The sequence below is a fragment of the Salvelinus namaycush genome, chromosome 8, assembly GCF_016432855.1.
Source record: "Salvelinus namaycush isolate Seneca chromosome 8, SaNama_1.0, whole genome shotgun sequence".
Classification (NCBI taxonomy): domain Eukaryota; kingdom Metazoa; phylum Chordata; class Actinopteri; order Salmoniformes; family Salmonidae; genus Salvelinus; species Salvelinus namaycush.
Window position 1 is genome coordinate 44,740,500 of NC_052314.1, and position 13,657 is coordinate 44,754,156.

Consider the following 13,657-nt stretch of genomic DNA (forward strand, 5'->3'; position numbering starts at 1 on the left):
AGAGAAACAACACTTGCATGCTAAAACACACACACACCTTCATTTTGATCATTTAAAAGTGAAATATGTATGGTCACGGAGCATAATTTTTGTGTTTACGTTGTGTTTCTTTGTTTATATATTCGTGTTTTAACCACCAACACTTTCCTTTCATTGCCAAAGGTAAATGTCAGTGTGTTCCTCTTTTCCTTATGTAATTGAGCTAGCCTATATATTATGTAGGGTGAATTTGGAAAGAGAGGGACATCATATAAACTGGGGCAGCTTAATCCTAATGGATTCATTTATTGGTCTGACAAGAGAAGATCTCAATTATTGTTACTAAGCCCTTGCAGAGAAACCACATAGTCAAAATCACATCACTTCATTGGTGTGACATAGAGAGGGGCAGAGCAAGCTTCACACAGGAAGCACATGGTAAGATCAGCGACTTTCTTTCAGTTTTAAGGTCATAAAGATGTCATAATGTCACGCCTTGACCTTAGAGATCCTTTTTATGTCTCTATTTTTGGTTTGGTCTGGGCGTGAGTTGGGGTGGGCATTCTATGTTGTGTGTTCTATGTTTTCTGTTTTGTGTTGTTGCACCAGACAGAACTGTTTCGTTTCGTTCACTCTCTTTGTTGTTTTTGTTGTTTCAGTGTTCAGGTTATTTTATTAAATTACAATGAACACTTACCACGCTGCGTTTTGGTCACCTTCTTTCCAGAACGATCGTTACAGAACTACCCACCACCAAAGGACCAAGCAGCGTGGTAGGAAGGAGCAGCAATTGATGGACTCCTGGACATGGGAGGAAATCTTGGACGGCAAGGGACCCTGGGCACAGCCGGGATAGTATCGCCGTCCTAAAGAGGAGCTGGAGGCAGCTAAAGCGGAGCGGCGACGCTACGAGGAGTTGGCTCGAGGAAACGTGCACGAGAGGCAGCCCCAGAAAAAAAAATTGGGGGGGGGGCACACAAGGATTTTGGCGGAGTCAGGTAGGAGACCTGAGCCAACTCCCCGTGCTTACCGTGGCGGGCGTCGTACTGGTCATGCACCGTGTTATGCAGTGGAGCGCACGGTGTCTCCAGGTACGCATTCTTAGCCCGGTGTGCTATATCCCAGCTCCTCGCATCGGCCGGGCTAGAGTGAGCATCGAGCCAGGACGGAGTGTGCCAGCCCTGCTCTCCAGACCTCCAGGACGTCTCTACGGCCCAGGATATCCTGCGCCGGCTCTGCGCACTGTGTCTCCAGTGCATCTGCACAGCCCAGTGCGTCCTGTGCCTGCGCCCCGCACGTGCTGGGCCAAAGTCACCATCCAGCCAGGACGGGTTGTGCAGGCTCTTAGTTTGAGACCGCCAGTGCGCCTCCACGGCCCAGTATATCCGTTGCCTCGGCCAAGGAGGAGGCTTCCTGCATGTCTCCCCAGCCTGGTGAGTCCTGTGCCTGTGCTAAGCCCTAACCCTCCTGCATGTCTCCCCAGCCTGGTGAGTCCTGTGCCTTCTCCCAGAGCCAGGCCTCCTGTGTGTCTCTCCACTCAAGTGGTGGTCCATGGCACGAAGCCTCCAGTGAGGATCCATGGCACGAAGCCTCCAGTGATGATCCATGGCAAAATGCCTCCAGTGATGATCCATGGTAAGAAGCCTCCAGTGGTGATCCATGGCAAGAAACCACCAGTGATGACCCATGGCACAAAGCCTCCAGTGATGATCCATGGCACGAAGCCTCCAGTGATGATCCATGGCACGAAGCCTCCAGTGATGATCCATGGCACGAAGCCTCCAGTGATGATCCATGGCAAGAAGCCTCCAGTGATGATCCATGGCAAGAAGCCTCCAGTGATGATCCATGGCAAGAAGCCTCCAGTGATGATCCATGGTAAGAAGCCTCCAGTGATGATCTATGGCACGAAGCCTCCAGTGATGATCCATGGCACGAAGCCTCCAGTGATGATCCATGGCACGAAGCCTCCAGTGATGATCCATGGCAAGAAGCCTCCAGTGATGATCAATGGTAAGAAGCCTCCAGTGATGATCCATGGCACGAAGCCTCCAGTGATGATCCATGGCAAGAAGCCTCCAGTGATGATCCATGGCAAGAAGCCTCCAGTGATGATCAATGGCAAGAAGCCTCCAGTGATGATCCATGGCACGAAGCCTCCAGTGATGATCCATGGCAAGAAGCCTCCAGTGATGATCCATGGCACGAAGCCTCCTGTGTGTCTCTCCACTCCAGTGACGCCCTTAAGTCCGGAGCCTCCAGCGACGATCCCCAGTCCGGAGCCTCCAGCGACGATCCCCAGTCCGGAGCTGTCAGAGTCTCCCTCCTGTCCGGAGCTGCCAGAGTCTCCCTCCTGTCCGGAGCTGCCAGAGTCTCCCTCCTGTCCGGAGCTGCCAGAGTCTCCCTCCTGTCCGGAGCTGCCAGAGTCTCCCTCCTGTCCGGAGCTGCCAGAGTCGCCCTCCTGTCCGGAGCTGCCAGAGTCGCCCTCCTGTCCGGGGCCCGCTGCGAGGGTCCCCAGTCCGGGGTCGGCGGCGAGGGTCCCCGCTCCAGAGGCGCCACATAAGTGGGCCAAGCCTAAGGTGGAGCGGGGTCCACGTCCCGCGCCAGAGCCGCCACCGCGGATAGATGCCCACCCAGACCCTCCCCTATAGCTTTAGGTTTTGCGGCCGGAGTCCGCACCTTTGGGGGGTGGTACTGTCACGCCCTGACCTTCGAGATCCTTTTTATGTCTCTATTTTTGGTTTGGTCTGGGCGTGAGTTAGGGTGGGCATTCTATGTTGTGTGTTCTATGTTTTCTTTTTTGTGTTGTTGCACCAGACAGAACTGTTTCGTTTCGTTCACTCTCTTTGTTGTTTTTGTTGTTTCAGTGTTCAGGTTATTTTATTAAATTACAATGAACACTTACCACGCTGCGTTTTGGTCACCTTCTTTCCAGGACGATCGTTACACATAAATAATGTACAGTGCCAAACTGTGATGTAAATGTGAATACTAGGTACTAGTGCATCAAAATACATAAAAAAGAAGTTGCCAATATTATGTTTCAATTTAGTAATTCAGTAATTTGAGTTGTCCCGCTTTACCAACTATAGAGCTAAAGTAGGAAAACATGGAGTAGCTAAAGTGTAACAGTCTTATAGGCTTTTCCAATGGAGGAAAGCGATCCAGTTTACATTAGGGACTCCCTGTACTTAAGTTGGGCAGGGCTCTGGTTCTTGTAGTACTATATCGTTCTCACACTGGGCAGTGAATGGAGGAACGTATTACATCCCACCCAGCAGACTGTCGACCAATCGCGTTCGCGTTGACATGCTAGGTCACGCGGTTACTAAGCTAATCATCATGCAATCCTTTCTCAAAGTCAGAGTATGAGTCGAGAAACCCGCCTATTTTCCTCGAAAGTACGTAATGCCACAATTCCAAAGCTATACAATATTACAGAGAACACGTGAATTATCTCACATCTCGGAAAAGATTTGTAATGTTGTACTTGTTGTTCACGAAATTCATGCTACTGTTGGGTTTTTTGAGCTAGCGCCCAATTGACTCCCATTCACTCCTTGAAGGAGAGCCATCCTTGTCTCAGAATAGGCCAGAATGCACCACTCAGCACATTGACCAATTGACGACACATGGACAACGTACACAGTGAATGTCAACACGATTCCAATGGAGTTCCTCATCGCCTCAACAGTATCTCTGCTATATTCTGAAATAGTTTTTATTGTAGTACTGTTATTTGGGTGAATTCATAAAAAGTGGGACACTTTTTGCATTTCCAATCACGGCCTTGTGATTGTTAAGGGGATTTGCTTTCACTGTTAGCGTGTTATGTGTGTGAAGTTACTGATCATTGATTAGAGTTTGTGTGCTTTCGTGGTGACTTTGTTAATACATGTCACGTCACTCCAGGTGGAATCAGTGTAACCTCACTGCTCTTTACAGGTGTGTGTAGATGTTTGAAATGTGACGGTGTGTTTTTTGACTATCTGTGTGTGTCTAGGAGCTGTCTCTAAAGGATGAGGTCCACACGCTCCGTCAGCGGATCTCACAGCAGGAGGAGGCTCTAAGGGACGCCATGGAGACACTGAAGAGCTCCAACCGCACCAAAGACAGCATGGAACACTGTCAGCCAACGTAAGTGACTCTCACTACTCTCGTCTCAGTTACTCGTGTTCTCTCTTCCCCCACTATTCACCATTTTACCTCTCCCCTACCCTCCTCTGTTTTCTTCTTTCTCTCCCCCTCTACTGTCTTATCCTATTCCTTTCATATTGTCCGCCTCATATGCACAGTCATGTATCTCCCTGTTTGTTTATTCCTTTGTTCATCATTTCGCCCCGTCATTCCTCTCTCTCGCTCTTTCTCACACACACACTTTTTTCTCTTTCTTTCTCTTTCACTGCCTTCTCCCTCTCCCGTGAACCGACTCATCTCTCTCTAACTCTTTCTTTCTCTCTCTGTCTCTTTGTAGTTGAATGTCCATCATCCTCTGCCCCTCAGCACAGACTCTGTAATGGCTAAGTGATATGACTCAGTGTGGTGTTACTGTTTGCATGTGTATGTGCTGGAGTGATGGGTGACAGTCACAGATGAATCATAACTGTTTTGTTTCTGGTTGTTTACAGTGTGGACAACAAAAGATGTCTTGAAGAAGGAATGGACAAATTTTGAGGTGAGCTCACTCTTTTTACAGGGTCTGGCTTATTTCTTTCTTCTCATACCCTCTATAAGGCTGTTATTTTACTTATTTCTATGTCATGCACTCTTTTGAAATATCACTGTTAGGTATTCCATCTGCTCTCCTCTTTCTCGATCTCACCCACCCTCCTCTCTCACCTCACCTGCAGTCTATCTACCTATGTCTCACTCCCTCTTGCTCTACCTTGAGTTATTCCAGGAGAACGAGCAGAGAATGTTCTCCCTTGGCCTCACTTCTCCCCCTCTTCCTCCTCTTCCTCCTGTCCCTGGGTTGGTAAAGGTACTGCTTCCTGGCTTTCCTTGCCTGTCAGTGTGCCTGTATCAGCTTCCTGTAATCCACCCTGCCTTTAACCACCATCTAGAGACCTGATCTGGGACCCGAGTGGGTCTATATCCAAAATTCTAAATAATGTCACAGGTCGGGGTTGGATTTGTTATGATTGTCACGGGTCTCGGGTATGTGTAATTTTAACTGACTTGTCCAGAATGGGCCATAGAGATCTGAACGTGACTGCTGCAGTAGAGTGAGAGAGAGAGAGATTTTTATTTTATTTATGCTGCTGCTCTTGCTTTTCACGAGTCGAGCGTTGCGCGTGTAGCTTGTTGTTGGCCAATCATGAGTCATCAAAGTGGCAATAGGCTACAGTCATAGAGCTCACTCCGTGTGTGGCAAAAGTTAGGAGATATCTAATCAATGGAAGATGGAATTACAATGACAGAATTTAAAGTTAAAGGAGAAGGATAGGCTACAACGACCAAGAGTCAACAGGTAGGATCTACTTAATATTCTGAATGGAGTTGTTGTTATTTGTAACTGTACGATTAGAAAGTGCGAGCACTGCTACCTGTTAGCCTAGCTAGCTTAACTAGCGTCTCGCAGTTTGGTGAAGTCAAAACAGGTAGTACTTAATCATATTTTATGATAAATAACCTACCTATGGTAATTATTAGTCTACTATAGTGTAAGTCGGCTTGGTTGGTTGCTGTCTCTCATCTCTCGCTCCCTCCTCCCCGTGTCACTCGCTCACAGTACAGCCCCTCCCTGCCTGCTAGAGCAGCACCTCTCTCCCTCCTGTTGCGCTTTATCAGCTCTGGTTAGTAAAATTGCTTTAAAAAAATACATTTACTGCTGCTTCCCTCACTCGGATCAGATCGGGTGTGGATCCGACCAGATCTATATACGAAACGGGTGTAGTTGCCTCGGGTCCGTTTAGAACGTGTCTCTATATTTAAAAAAAAAAACATTTACAAGTCCGGGTGGGAAAGCCCCAGGTCCATTTCGGAACCCGCGAAGACCTCTACCACCATCCTCTAACAGTAGAGTAGAACGCCCCCTACTGGTATTAAACAGCAGTACATGATCCCCTCTTTGACTCTTTCACTTCGTTAATGTTTTTTTTGTAATAACATTGTACATATAACATCTTCTAACACCTCCTTATTGGGATCATACTTGTTGTAGGTCTACCATCAGCAGATTTAAGTGACCCTACTTTAATTTGCTAGTAACTAATTATGAGTGTATTAATATTACACTGGTTAAGAATTAAATAAGTATGTACATTTTTTGGGTAATTTTAGTTAAAAATCTTTAATGGAGGGTTTTCATTGTCTTACTTCAGATAGTGCAATGACTCAGCATAACATAAGTCATGACATTACATAGTAACATGAAATATAAGTATGCTGACCCTTCCTCCTTTTGTCTCTTCCTCCCACTCAGGTGAAATCCCAAGAGGCTTCTGTGAGCTCGCCCATTCTGCTGGTTCTCGTGTTGTGAAGCAACAGATAAAGGCTCTGTCACCCAGAACTCCTACCGTGGCCCAGTAATACCCAGGGTCTGACCCAGGGGGTTAACAGACTGCACCCCCTACAGCCAGCCTCTTTGTGATGCACCAGCTTCAGCGTCCTCCTAATACTGAGAGACAGGACAGGACTCTTCCTGTTTAAAAGGAAACCAAGTACATACCAGGTCTCTGGTTAAGTAGGGGGGACACTACAGTTGAGGGGAGACTGTCTGATAGTCAGTAGAGGTTCAACCAGGTGTGGTTCAACCACATCTCTGTGATGTTTATGAATGTCGACGACTGTCTATCTCAGGTGTTATGTATAGCTTTTGTAGGTGCTACGAAGGTTTCTCATTTTTATTTGGCATTCCCCTGACGGAAAATACCCCAGTTTGGGAATACCTGCGGTACAAGTACACATGTGGAACTGCATGCAAATCTTTTTATTTTTGTTTCAAACCATTTTGAAATGTTGATGCCATTGGCTAAATTATTTATAGAAATACCCTTATAATCTGTAATGTCAAAGTGGAAGAAAAATTCTGACATTTGTATAAAAAAACATGAAAAACAAAACACTAATACACCACATGACCAAAAGTATGTGGACAAGTGCTTGTCGAACATCTCATTCCAAAATCATGGGGATTAATATGGAGTTGATCCCCCCCTTTGCTGCCTATACTCTTCTGGGAAGACTTTCTACTAGATGTTAGAACATTGCTGCGGACACTGATGTTGGGCGATTAGACCTGGCTCGCAGTCGGCGTTCCAATTCATCCCAAAGGTGTTGAGGTCAAGGCTCTGTGCAAGCCAGTCAAGTTCTTCCACACCGATCTCGACAAACCATTTCTGTGTAGACCTCGCTTTGTGCACAGGTGCATTGTTATGCTGAAACAGGAAAGGGCCTATCCCAAATTGTTGCCACAAAGTAGGAAGCACAGAATTGTCTAGAATGTCATTGTATGCTGTAGTATTAAGATTTCCCTTCAGGCCTCCCGAGTGGCGCAGCGGTCTAAGGCACTGCAGTGCTTGAGACGTCACTACAGATCCAGGTTCGATCCCAGGCTGTGTCGCAGCTGGCCGCGACCGGGAGACTCATGAGACGGTGCACAATTGGCCCAGCGTTGGTTAGGGGAGGATTTGGCCAGCCGGGATGTCCTTGTCCCATCACGTTCTAGCGACTCCTGCCGGGCGCATGCACGCTGACGTGGTCGCCAGTTGTACTATGTGTCCTCCAACACATTGGTGCGGCTGGCTTCCCTGTTAAGCGAGCAATGTGTCAAGAAGCAGTGCGGTTTGGCAGGGTCATGTTTTGGAGGACGCATGGCTCTCGATCTTCGCTTCTCCCAAGTCTGTACGGGAATGGAACGATAGGACAAGACTGTAATTACCAATTGGATATCATGACAAAGCGGTAAACAGTTGTTTTTTTAAAACTAAAAATATGAATATTTGATTTCCCTTCAATGGAACTAAGGGGCCTAGCCCAAACCATGAAAAACAGCCCCAGACCATTATTCCTCCTCCACCAAAATTTACAGTTGGCACTATGCATTGGGGCAGGTAGCGTTCTCCTGGCATCCGCCAAATCCGGACCATCCTCCTCAGTGAGTTTCATAAAAATAAAAATGTTCTAACATTTAAAAAGTTATCATTTTTAGATAAAACTATACTAAATATATTCACGTCACCAAATAATTGACTTACTTACACAGTAATTATGACAGCTTACGGTGGACATCCTCTAACCTATCAGAGGTCTTGAAGCATGACTCTTGAAGCATGGCTCTTGAAACTGACATGTTGTCCAACCAATCAAAGGATCAGAGAATGTATCTAGTACTAAAAGCATTGTAGCACTGCAGTGCATACAATGTGGTGAGTAGTTGACTAAAAGAGAGAGAAAGACAATAGTTGAACAGTTTTTAACAAATTAATTTCTTCCAAAACAAGGAGAAGCAAGAGAGAGATAGAGATTCTTTTTTTTTCAGTTTCACTTACTTAGCTAGCGAATGCAGCTAGCTAGTTTAGCCTACTCAAACACACACGGCTCAAATAGATATCAAAAAGAATATCCAACACTGGAAGTCAAGGTACGTTTTTGGTGTTACTAATTTATTGCCACCGTGGCCCGGCGTTGTAACTGCTAAACTGTACTGAAAGATTGTAGCGGGTTTACTAACATGTTAGTTCTAGTAGCTATGTTGCCTATGAAGTTAGCTAATATGGTGACAACGATGTGTGTAGCGGTTAGCGGTTATGATATGAAGGTTTGGCTTGGAAAGGTTTCTTAGCCTGGTCACAGACAGCTGATATGTTGTGCACTGAAGTCAACAAGCGAAGAGAAAAGGTGAAAGGAGGAGCGCGCGTAGATGCGAGAAGGACTTTAAAACGAGCAAAGTGATCATGCTGTTTGTATGTGGCTGCTATGAAAGTGAACTCTGTTTGCGTGTTATCATGAGTGTATTCATTCTGTCGATTCTGTTGAAAAAGTTTCTCAAACAGAAGCAAACGGAACGAAACGGGGATAAACATATCTGAAATTGTCCAATAGAAGCTCTTGTTTGTAACTGTTGGACTAATGATTACACCCTAGATCAGCTAGATGCACGCAAGAGTGTGCAAGGCGCTATTGAATGTGTCACTGTCTGTCACCTTGATTACTCAAATGTTTCTCTCAACCTGTGCACCTACGTTGTAAACGTTCATTCATAAGCTAGGTTGTAACAACCTCATGATGGTTGTCGGGAAAATTTGAGTATCATGTAGTAGCCTAAACCTATTGATGTTACATTGAGCTGGGTGAATGGAATATGAATGACAGTCATCCAACATGCTGTAATAGAAATAAGGCCATTCTCATTTAAAAAAAATGGTCATCCCTCATCTTAAATGTCACTGACCACCACTGGTATCAAGATAAGGTGACTCAGAAGCATTTGATTTTGCAATCGCATTTATTATTTTGGATTTGTGTGCCCATGATAACTGTTTTCAACCCATAACATAACATTTACATTTAAGTCATTTAGCAGACGCTCTTATCCAGAGCGACTTACAAATTGGAAAGTTCATACATATTCATCCTGGTCCCCCCGTGGGAATTGAACCCTGGTCCCCCCGTGGGAATTGAACCCACAACCGCAAGCGCCATGCTCTACCAACTGAGCCACACGGGACCACAAGACATAAGACATGAAATGTTACGCAGGCATATTTCTGAGATCTCTATACAAAAACACTGTCCAACAGCTAGATCCAAGATTCTTACAGAGTTCAAGTTCATTGTATAATTTAACTGATTTATACTTAACTACAACTTACTCTTCCATAAATGCAAGTACAGAAAAGTAATGTTTTATGTCACATGATTCTGGACAAATCCATCAAAACACAAACCATAATAAAGGGTTAAACATAGGTTTCAAATCAACTTGTGAATTTTATTGAATATAGTTGTGATCCCCTTTGATATCTTAATGTAATGACATGAACAAAACAAAATTGATTATCAATGACTTATCAACAGCTGTAACAAGTTGTCCAGCATAGTTTATAGAAAGGCCTTATGTACATGGTATGGCAATTGGTGTCCCAACATTTTTCATGATGGGAGTAACATAACATGCTCCACCAAAGGCTTTTGAAAAAAATGGGTGTTAGATGATAGTGGCAGTCTGCCAAAAAGCAAGCCTTTTTATATCAGTTTCCCTTGTAGAAGACCATGGAGCTCAAGGACACACACTTGTGAGTGCATTTGACAGCAATTTTTTTTTGTTGCAATTTAGAAATAGGGAATTACTTTTAAAACAAGACACAATCTAACTGTAATGTAGGCTATGCCTCCTTGAAAGATATGTGAAACTAACCTAGTATAAAAACCCTGCCTAACATCAACTAATTTCAGCTCAAGGGTAGCCTACATTTTCAGACGTGAAGAGCTGCAAAGCACCAGACTTAAGTTATTTTGTCATTATTCATTTAGTTTAAGCAGTTGAATGAGCAGTCACACAAATTGCTATTCTTTTACACTTTCTGTTCTTTGTCAAGGGCTCTTCAAATAGTCAATTTCTTGACAATAATCCTTAATTCTTTGGCACAAATGTATTTTCTAAACTAGAGCATTCCCAAAGAAAGGACTGTAACTTGACACAAATCAGTTACTGCCACCTATTGGCTTTTTTGAAGATTGTAGCCCATGACATAGCCCATGACACCTTCCATGAAGACAAATTCATAATTAAAGATGTCCTCCAGTGATGTTGGAAAAGTAATATCCCAAGTATAAAGACAAAGAAGTACACACACAAAAAGGTAAAAATAGGTTTTAGGCAAAATAGTGTTTAGACAACTGCAAACTTCCAAGGAATAGGACATTCAAGGAGTTGGTTGGATGGGAAGTTGTGATGTCAGCCTCCCCCTTGCCTGGGGAACACTAGAGGAAAGCCCACCCCCGTGCCATGTCATGACTTACCTGGACAACCTACTGAGATGAACCTTTTGTTAAGTAATTCAGGTGTTAAATGAGGTGAAAAGGAGACTGGAGTACCACTTTAAATCTAGACTTAATACATTTTATGAAAGCATTTATTTTCAATACACTTTGTAAAATAAATACATTTTAAGAACCTCTTTGCTTTATAAAAACATTACGTGACAAGTATCATCAATTAAGACTTAAAAACAAAACCACTGAAACACGATGCAGCCTGCAACCACTCCCATTACTCCCCACTTGTGTGGGAAGGTCGTCCAGAAGACCGCTTGCACAGGTGGCCTACATCACCTTCAGTGGAGGTCTACCCATGACTGAGGTGAACAACCAATATGGGGGCCACTCCCACCGACCATCAGCTCTATGAAGGAGGACTGTAAATCCCCCTTCACTGACGCTACAGTCAAACTCATTGGCAGCATGTGACCCGTCCTCATATTCACCCCTTTCTACATTGGAGTTCACCGTCTGTCTGCCCATCTTGTTTTGTCACCATGGTCGGTTGCCAGTGTTAGCCGTCCGATTTGCCCTGAAAGGAAAGACAAATGCACTTTGGTTACGGTTCTGCCTAGTTGACCGTTTGCTACATGAGGGCACTTGAGGGTGGTAGGAACAGAGTACCAAGATAGAAACAAAACAATGCCTTAAAAATAGTATTTAGTAGGCCAATAAGCCTACAAAAAATATATAATTCACTGTAGAGCAAATGTTGAATATTCACTTCCGCAAACTTCATATTTTGTCCCACACCTGAGCCCCAGATGTGAGAATCCATGTTTGAAATTGTGAAGTGCATACAAAGATGGGGGGCGGCTTACCTCCATTTACTCACTCCTTGGCCTTCTTTTCAGTGTTCTGAAGTTTCTCTATGAGCTTGCGCTCGTGGCCTCCGTTGTTGGGTCGGTTGGTATTGTCGATGGCTTCCTTCTTTGACCTCCCCTTGCGGCTAGCGCCACCTGGAAACAGTGCGAGTTTACAGTTCAGATTGTGAGACTTTGAAAACAATAACACACCCACTTGCCCAATGCCCAATGCAACATTGTAGCAGTCAACATGTGCCACTTGCGACGAGTTGAGGAGTTTGGAAACTTGAGCGTTCTTCATAGATTGAACGTCACCGACCCATAGAAATTGAATGAATCTTCTAATTATTTGCGGCTACCATTATTTGGTGGTCATAACTTGATAATTCATTGCACAAACAAACATAAGAATTAATGATTCTTACTTGTGTATTTTTCTGAAAGGTTGTAGTATTCATATTCGTCGTAGTGTTGTTCTTCAAAGTGGGTTGGCTCAACATTCTTCACGTCTACGAAACTTGCCATAGCAACGCTTCTATTGAACAAATAAAAAGTAACAGAAAAATTACTTTTCGCTGGACAGCAACAAAACAACTTTAGAAAGCAGTTATTTTTCCACAGGTGTTTCTTTTTCTTTCAACTCTGGAAATGAGTGGTTTTCTGCGCTTGCCCATGTGCTTAATAAAGCATGGTCGCTCCTCCCTTTCTCCTTGTTATGAGTCTTTGGCCCTTGCCTGAGTCAGTGAAAGTTACATGAGTTTTTGGTAAATATTTGACGCCAACTGACTTCCAAGGTCACCCATGTTTTTTTAAAATCAGGTGCCCTTTATTGATTTAATTTGCTATTCATCTTGTGGTACATGTTTTCTTTCTTTCTCTCTTTCTCTCTCTCTCTATTAGTAGCCTGTTTGTATTTCTGTAATCTATTCCATTGCACAATTATGCATCATTTCTGTCTATTTGTCTTCTTCCAATAGTAATTTATTTTACATGGTCAATTAACACATTTCTTAATTCTAAATGCACCTAGTTTCCTTCACCGACATGGTTTATCTGCCCTATCAACCCCTCCCTCCTTGGAGACAAAGATTAGATGAATAATGTTTTTCCTTCAGTCTTATCAACATCTGTGGTTCAAAACTCACACTTCTCACGTTTTCTAACAGCCCCCCTTTTCTTTGTTTGTCCTCCATTTGTCTGTCAGGGCTCCATCCAAAGGGTGCTTGAAGGTGAGGTGTGTGAATGTGAGCATGGGGAACCAACTTTTGGTGACAATGCAAAGCTGTTGATAGATTCTGGTTGTTCAGTAGGCATTGAACCCATTTTGATCGCAGTTCTATAGCGCCCATGAAATCCCATTGTGTGTGTGTTCTCACGTGTGCATGTTAGTAGAGAGGAAATTAAATGTATGTGGTACTGTACTGTATAGCGAATACATGTAGGCCTACATAAAGGAATATATATATACAGTGGCTTCTGAAAGTATTCACCCCCTTTGCATTTTTCCTATTTTGTTGCCTTACAACCTGGAATTAAAATAGATTTTTGGGGGGTTTGTATCATTTGACTTACATAACATCCCTACCACTTTGAAGATGCAAAATATTTTTTCTTGTGAAACTAACAAGAAATAAGACAAAAACACAGAAAACTTGAGCATACATAACTATTCACCCCCCCAAAGTCAATACTTTGTAGAGCCACATTTTTCAGCAATTACAGCTGCAAGTCTCTTACAGCTTGCCCGTTCTTCAAGGCAAAACTGCTCCAGCTCCTTCAAGTTGGATGGGTTCCGCTGGTGTACAGCAATTTAAGTCATACCACAGACTCAATTTAATTGAGGTCTGGCCTTTGACTAGACCATTCCAAAACATTTAAATGTTTCCCCT

At 44.0% G+C, this 13,657-nt stretch overlaps 1 protein-coding gene across 1 annotated transcript; it reads right to left on the minus strand.

Moving 5' to 3' along the window:
• Positions 1-11,016: 11,016 nt before the first annotated feature.
• Positions 11,017-12,459, minus strand: LOC120052713 (nuclear protein 1-like). The gene is made up of 3 exons (XM_038999788.1): positions 12,194-12,459; positions 11,784-11,921; positions 11,017-11,494 (listed from the first exon to the last, which is right to left on the minus strand). The coding sequence occupies exons 1-2, from the start codon at positions 12,291-12,293 to the stop codon at positions 11,794-11,796; spliced, it is 228 nt and encodes a 75-aa protein (XP_038855716.1). The 5' UTR covers positions 12,294-12,459; the 3' UTR covers positions 11,017-11,494; positions 11,784-11,793.
• Positions 12,460-13,657: the final 1,198 nt, after the last annotated feature.